Source organism: Alligator mississippiensis, chromosome 1 (genome assembly GCF_030867095.1).
Source record: "Alligator mississippiensis isolate rAllMis1 chromosome 1, rAllMis1, whole genome shotgun sequence".
Taxonomy (NCBI): domain Eukaryota; kingdom Metazoa; phylum Chordata; order Crocodylia; family Alligatoridae; genus Alligator; species Alligator mississippiensis.
In genome coordinates this window covers 217,422,785-217,430,835 of record NC_081824.1, presented here as the reverse complement: position 1 = coordinate 217,430,835, position 8,051 = coordinate 217,422,785, and the positions used below count along the sequence as shown (strand labels likewise).

The following is an 8,051-nucleotide window of genomic DNA, read 5'->3' as shown; positions in this document are numbered from 1 at the left end:
ACCTGTAACAAGTACTTCCATATGGGCATTCAGGTCTGTCATCGCTGTCATCTTCACTTGCAACCTGTACATCATGATAATCACTGTCTCCAGGGTGACTGAACTGCTGAAAGTGAACTGGATTCTTCCTATGAAATTTAGGAATATACTGTAAGTAACAGTAAATGACATGGCATCTACTATTTTGTGTGTATATGGAGAACGAGCAACTAAAAATAAAATAAACATAATTTATTCAATAATGCATGGTTATTCATTTTTTTGTGGTTATCTTGTGTACTATTATGTTGCATAAAATGTCAGTTATGAGTCATTTCTGGAGATAATTCATAACAAAAAATTTTAGCCTTCTGTTCTTGCGTAAGAAACTCCATTATTAGGATGGATAAAAATCAATGATTTTTTCATTTTAAAAATCTGATTTTTTATTTAAATTAGTTTTTTTTATTTAATCATATTTTTAATTTTTTTTAGGATTTGTTTTTTAAGAATACACCTATAGAAAGATAGTTTTAATTTAAGATATGTTAAAGCTCAAAGATATCATCGTGGAACAGGGATTATAACTTCTAATTGTATACTATTTGAGACAATATATTCATCTAACCTTTTTAGAAAAGTTTTATAAATAGGTCACAACAGGCCACAGACTATATTGGGGCCCAATTTTACGGGGCTCCCTGATGCTCCTCTATAGATTAGTAAAGATTAAAGAAAACCACTCTACTCAATGGGACTCAGTGCTCAGTCTAGAAGATCCCATTAAACATCTTTGTGATGCTCAGTTTCAGTTCTCAAACTGTGGATTTGTGTCTCCAGAGATAACATCCTTGTTAACAGCAGGATATAGAGATGAAAGATAATAGACCTGATTATTTACCCAGCAGCCCTTTTATCTCTGCAAGTTTGTGTACACAGAGTCAAGCCCTTACCTCTCTCTAAAAATTGCAAAGTTTCAAAATGTTAAAAGAATAGAGGATTGTTGATGATGGAGTAGATCAGGGCAAGTAGGAGGAGTCTGAAGATAAATGAAAGATGGGAGAAGCAGTAGAAACAAAAGAGAAACATTTTGAGCAGACTGTTCCAGAAATCTTGAAGGATAAGTTTCTGAGTATAGCCATTCCATTATCTGAGATCTAGTGAGGGAATGATATGGTAGAAGGGAAAACCAATCATGGCATCAGGCTTGCCAGGCCATAAAAAAAAAAAGAAGAAATCAATGATGAGAAGAAATCTAGAAGAAAGTGAAAAAAGGCTCAAGCTAACAACATATGCCTGCAGCACTCGTTTGATGTCTTCCTAATACAGCGTGGCAAAAATATCCCTTAACTATCCATGATTAATCTAATGAGTTGGAGATAGTTCACCTCCCAATGACTTTATAAGTATCTGCTTCAATTAGCTTTGGTAAATAAAATAATCAAATCATAATTCAGTTTTCTGATGTAGCTGCAAAATTAATCTGAAAAAATATCAAAGTAAGAAGTCATTGCTTTAAAATGTATAGTGTGTACCTTCTAAAAATGAAACCGACAATCTCCGAGTTGTGAATAATATGTATTACGGTTATATCAAACTGTCACAACCCAAGGGTGTGATTTTTTGTTTGTGTGCGCTTCGGCACTGATAAATTATTTTCCCGCCGTTTGTAGCTTTCTTTGCAGGGTGCATTTCTTCGTTGCAGCACAGAAATGCACGTTGCAAGGAGTTCCCGCCATTTGTATTCAAATTCGTGCCCCACTATTGGTCAGTTCTAAATTATTCCTATGTGGCGGCTAGCGATTGGCTTGCTGGCCGTATAAGAGGCTTGAGTGGTTTCCGCCCAAGTCGGAGAACTTTGAGCACGCTGCAAAGTGCCTCTAAGGAGATTTGACTTGCGAGCTGATCGATAGACTGATCACCTATCGATTCTTCTCCCCGTCGCCGAACGATCCCTCGACGTACCCTTCCCTGTGCGCAAAAGTTCCACGGAGCCTCGAAAATTTCGTGTGAATGAATCAGAGTTCTTTCAGAGTCCTTAAACTAGGATTTAAGCGAAGTATTCCTGGAAACGTTCCAGCCTACACCGCGACCATCTTCGGTGTAAGTAAACAATCTTAAACAACCATTAAGCGTCTGTGCCTAATTCTAGCGCGCCGCCTGCCTTCCCCAACCCGGCGTGTCCGGGCTGCTGGCCACAGCCCGCAGCGCAAAAAAAGGGCCTCAGATCGTTCCCAGCCCGCACGCAAACAACAACAATGCACTTTTTTTAGCAAGACCAGTGATTTAAACTGATTTGATTTGAATCAAATCCACCCCGTTCATTATGCTGTCATCCAATTTAAAGCAGATTTCTCCACTGACTTCAAATGGTAATAGTACAGACACTGACTGATATATAAACATTCACCTGCCTTTTTCAGTACTTCTGTACAAAACAGAACAGTTCTATAGAAGAAACTAATACAGACAAGCTTGCCATATTAAAGTCACAACTCTCCAATTAAAAAGCAAAATGTCCCAAATTAGGTAGAGCTGAGCCATTTACTTTCCTGACATTCATAGAATTTCCTGGAAAATTAAAGCCATTGTATGGTGAAGAATCTCTATTAGATATCATCTTACAATGTACACTACTTATGTTAATGAAGTATTACATACAATATCTTATTAAGTCGTATTCAAACTCAATGAAAGAGATTTCACCAAGTTTGTGTACAAACCATCAGACTGCATCTTCTTTGGTCTCCTTGGACAGATCATCAAAACAGACAACCTGCTCCAAAAAGAAGAGAGCCTGAACTTCAAACTTCAGAGCTATAATTCTTGGTTTATAATATGAAAGTGATTACATCCACAAACTGTAGTCTCATTCCAAACACTAAATACAGAGAAAGCACAGAACTACAAGCACAGAAAAAGAGACAACCTGAACAAACACCTTAACAAGATTTAGGATTCATAAACATCTAAGACAGAGGTTCTCAACCCCATTAGACTCCAGATGCCCCTCATTAAATGTCAGCTTTCACTTGTTTCTTGACTACAGAAAAATAGATCAATTATTTTGGGTGTAAACCGTCAGGGCCAGCTAACAACCCAAAGGGGAGGGGAGTTCAGGATGACTGGTTGCTCCTCAAGGGAGCAATCCTGGATGCACAAGCAAAGTCTATCCAGTCTCAGAGGAAAGGCAGCAAAAGGGCAGAGCAGCCCCCTTGGCTCTCCAGGGAACTAGCAGACCTCCCGCGTCTTAAAAGGAAGACCTATAAAGGACGGAGGACTGGAATTGCCAACAAGGAGGAATACTCTGCACTGGTCCGGACCTGCAGAGAGCAAACGAGGAGAGGCAAGGCTGCGATGGAACTCCAACTAGCTACAACTATTAAGGACAATAAAAAGTCCTTTTTTAGACATGCGGGGAGCCAGAGGAAAAGCAAGGGCAACATTGGACCCCTGCTAAACCAGATGGGACATCTGACAACCTATGCCCGTGAAAAAGCGAACTTGATAAATGGGTATTTTGCGTCAGGTTTTCACCAACCCCTGGACACCCCTGCCCACTGTGGATCAGGGAGGCCTGGGTGAGGGAGATTCTTTACCCTCCTTCAAAGCTGACCTCGTGAAGGAACACCTTGACAGGCTGGATACCTTCAAGTCAGCCGGCCCCGATGGTTTACACCCCAGGGTACTCAGGGAGCTGGCAAGCATCATAACTCAGCCCCTGGCACAGATCTTTGAGAACTCCTGGTGCTCTGGTGAAGTGCCCAAAGATTGAAAGAAGGCCAATGTGGTGCCTATCTTCAAGAAAGGGAGGAAAGTAGATTTGGCAAACTACAGGCCCATCAGCCTGACCTCTATCCCAGGGAAAGTCTTGGAAAAGGTTATCAAAGAGGCCATCCTTAAACTAGCTGACGGCAATATCCTGAAAAATACCCAGCATGGGTTTGTTACGGGTAGGTCTTGCTTGACCAATCTCATCTCCTTTTATGACCAGGTGACCTATCACCTGGACAAGGGGGAAGAAATTAATGTCATATCTCTTTAAAAAAGCCTTCAATCTGGTATCCCATGATCACTTCTTGGCAAAACTAGCCAACTGCGGCCTCGACCTCACCACGATCTGCTGGCTGGGGAATTGGCTCCACAGTAGGACCCAGAGGGTGGTAGTTGATGGAAGTCAATCATCGTGGTGCGTGGTGACCAGTGGGGTCCCTCAAAGCTCTGTCCTAGGGCCTATACTGTTTAACATTTTCATCAATGATGTAGACACTGGTGTCAGAAGCGGGCCGGCCAAGTTTGCCAACGATGCCAAACTCTGGGGTAAAGCATCCACACCTCAGGACAAGAGGGTGATCCAGGCAGATCTCGACTGATCTGCCTGGATCTCCAGGCTCAGCAAATGGGCGGATGAGAACCTGATGGTGTTTAACACCGAAAAATGCAAGGTTCTCCACCTTGGGAGGAAAAACCTGCAGCATACTTATAGGCTCAGCGGTGCTACACTGTTAGCACTACAGATTAAAAGGACTTGGGGGTCATGATTGACCACAAGATGAACATGAGCCTTCAATGTGATGCTGTGGCTAGTAAAATGAGCAAAACGCTGGCTTGCATCCATAAATGCTTCTCAAGCAAATCCCAAGACGTCATTCTCCCATTGTACTCGGCCTTGGTGAGGACGCAGCTAGAGTACTGCGTCTGGTTTTGGGCTCCACAATTCAAAAAGGATGTGGAGAAGCTTGAGAGAGTGCAGAGGAGAGCCACACGCATGATCAGAGGTCAGGAAAACAGACCTGATGATGAAAGGCTGAGAGCTATGGGACTCTTCAGCCTGGAAAAGTGCAGGCTTAGGGGCGATCTGGTGGCCACATATAAGTTTATCAGGGGTGTTCCCCAAGATCTTGGGGAACATCTGTTCACCAGAGCCCCCCAAGGGGTGACAAGATCGAATGGTCACAAACTCCACCGCGACCGATTCAGGCTGGACATAAGGAAGAACTTCTTTACTATCCAAGCCCCCAAGGTTTGGAATAGACTGCCACCAGAGGTGGTTCAAGCACCCACTTTGAACGCCTTCAAGACACATTTGGATGTTTATCTTGCTGGGATCCTATGATCCCTGCTGACTTCCTGCCCCTGGACTCAATGATCGTCCAGCCTGAATGTCTATGAAATCTATGAATTCTTCTGTTGCAAAGAATTCAGGAAGACCACAACAGGTCAAAATATTTTTGACACTATGGATTCCTATTTGAAATCTCTGGGTTTCTCTTGTGAATTACACACAGGTGTTTGCACAACTAATATTGCGATACACCTGTGGCACCCTTAATTGGATCTTGTGGCACCCCATGGCACCAAAGCACCCTGGTTGAGAGTCAAGGATCTAAAACAACTCAGTATATATATGAGCATTAAAGCCCCTATCAGCCTTAGTCTCTCCAATGCTGTGATAGTGAGAAGCCTGATTATTTCAGCTACTATTTCTGCACAAAGATATTGAGCTGACCTTATTTCCATCTTGAGACTGAAAATCGAACGTAAATTTTCACCAGGTAAACTCCTATATTTGAAACCCAAAGCCAGAACTACTACCATCATGTTACACCTACACAACATCTTCCCCAGAGGGATCTCAAAACACATGAATACACCATTTCATGAATGCAGTTAGCTGATAGCAAGTTGAGCTGTCAAAAATCAGAGGAAGTTATTGGATTCTATCTAGGCAACAGACTTGGTGTCCCACTTTATCTGGGGTTATCACTACTGCTTTCTTTTCTCCCGCCCTTAAAATACACATGGCCCTAGTCTTAGGTGGTCCACGTTCAGCTGTATGCTCTGTTCAAACTTCAAGTTACAGAGCATGAAGAAGCTAATGTTCTCATTCCTGGCTGAAAAAAAAAAAAGACTGAAATAAAGCAAAAGACCACCATATCTATTATTGTAGATACTTATGGCACACTATCAAAATCACTGATTTCTATGAAAACTTCTGAACAGTAAGGAACTCTGGTAATAATGACCAGAATAAAATTATTTTTCTTGTAATAATAAGCTCAATATATCATATTTTCTCACCTACAACATGCCTCCCAAATATCTTTTTTTTTTAATTTTGTCTTTCAAAAACAAAGTGCATCTTTCCTTGAGAGCCTCTGCCCAGAGGAAAGAGTGTCCACAGCCAGCATTTAGGGAGGCCTGTGTGTAGCACATGCAGTTTTACTTTCACTGTTACTGCACTTCCTTGATTACAATGCTCAACAAAATTACCAGCTGATGACTTTTGAGGAAAAAGGAGCAAAGCACATGTTATATTAGTATAAACCACTGTAAGTTATGCAATTTTATAAAATAAAAGCTTTATAATAATTAACATATATGTGTAAATCAACACCTCATAGAAATATGGCAACTTCACCTTGATTTAGATCTTTAGCGCTAAATAGGCCCTTGTAGAGTTACAAAACTGAGCATTCAACCTGCCTGTAGTGCTACAGAGGGTGAAAGCACACAAAATATTACCTCTTTCAATGAGGAACTTCTCAGTAAGACTATATTTTGTAGCACTATGTGTAATCCCCGTACAGTTACATGCATGTCTACAGGATTTCTAGGATGACCAACATCCCACTGTCCCCTACTCACCCTCCTCCCTCTAAAGGGAGAGGAAAGGAGAGAGGGCAGCTGTTCCCTGAAACCCTAACCAGGACCCTGTCACCACTGCTGGTTCAGAAGCCCCTGAAAGGACAACAGCTGTTGAAGAACCAGTAGCGATTCCCACCACTGCAGTGGCCAACAGAGCCACAGCCAGTCTCAGGTTCTAATACTACTATTAACATGGTCAGCTTCTAATTCTATTAACAAAGTACAGAAAACTTAAGAGTTTGGGTGATGTCTTTGTTCAGGTATAAAGGATATGACAACTTCCAAACTCCAGTGGCACAAATGAATAGATGTAATTGCTAAAGAGGAAGGATGATAATGGTTAAAGTCCTTGACTACGATTCTGGTGATCAGAATTAAGTTCTTAGATCTAACGGTAATCTTGAACAAAAAATTCTTATTTTTCTGTACCAAATTCCCCATTTGCAAATTAAGGTTAATCCTGCATTTCCCCACCTTTTGTTTATTTGATTTGATTTGAGGATATGCTCCTTGGAAGCAAGGAGGGTCATATACTACATATAAACACCACCTTGTACAACAGAAGTCTTATCCCATTTGCCATTTCTAAGTGCTACTGTAATGCAGAAAAATAAATGACTTCATTAGCAAGGAGGAATACTGGACTGCCACAGAACAACATGGAAACCAACTAACTTCCCTTTGTTATTATTCTTCAATACTACTCCAGCCAATGGAAATAGTTTACAACTGCTTGGCTGCTTTACAAAATTAACTGAATGTCTATCCAATTTATAAGCATTGCTACTGATGACACTATATCCTATTTACATTGAACAAAGGTGGTATCACTGCTCTTGTAACATTCACAAATCCTGGCAACAGACAGCCCCCTAGTAAGAGATCTGAGTATCAAGCTTTCAGCTTTTAACAGCAGTTCCCCAGCTTTTTAAGGGAAGAAACTGTCTCTTTTGTGAATTAGAAGTGGGAAGAAAAAAGAATGATTGATCATACAAGCAGTAAAGATATTTGCAAAATAGAGCAATTTTTCTTTAGCTGCTACCTGCCCTAAAATTCTTATACTCCTCTAGGCATCTAAAGGGTTTAATGCAGTGATTTTCAACTAAGGGTCCAAAGCAGTCAGGGGCAGTATGAGATCCCTTTAAGGCTGCTACAGATTACTGTGCTACGTTAGCACTGGTTGATGTGCAGACACCCAAATGTGACTCACAAGATAAACCTGGGGCCTTGTCACAACTTGCACAGGTCAAACGCCATTTCAATAGGCATTATTTTCATATACTGCACCAATCATATCAAGCAGAGGTGAAAACTATAGGGGCCATTTGTTAAGACTTTAACAGATTAAGACTGATGCCATCAAGGCCATTCAAATACTCCAGTGAAAAAGAGTGTTAATGAAGAGAGACTGTTCATAGAACATT

The 8,051-nt window shown here is 41.1% G+C and overlaps 1 protein-coding gene across 6 annotated transcripts in view; it reads right to left on the bottom strand.

Annotated features, from left to right (window-relative positions):
- The window catches only part of APLF (aprataxin and PNKP like factor), a 102,877-nt gene that overhangs the window by 36,344 nt on the left and 58,482 nt on the right, over positions 1-8,051 (bottom strand). For all 6 annotated transcript variants that reach the window (XR_009458046.1, XR_009458052.1, XR_009458053.1 and 3 more), the window contains one exon: positions 3-128. Coding sequence is in view for 3 of the 6 variants with exons in the window: in XM_059720051.1 (XP_059576034.1) it covers positions 3-128 (126 nt within the window). In the remaining 3 variants the exon portion in view is untranslated. The remainder of the gene's footprint in view (positions 1-2; positions 129-8,051) is intronic.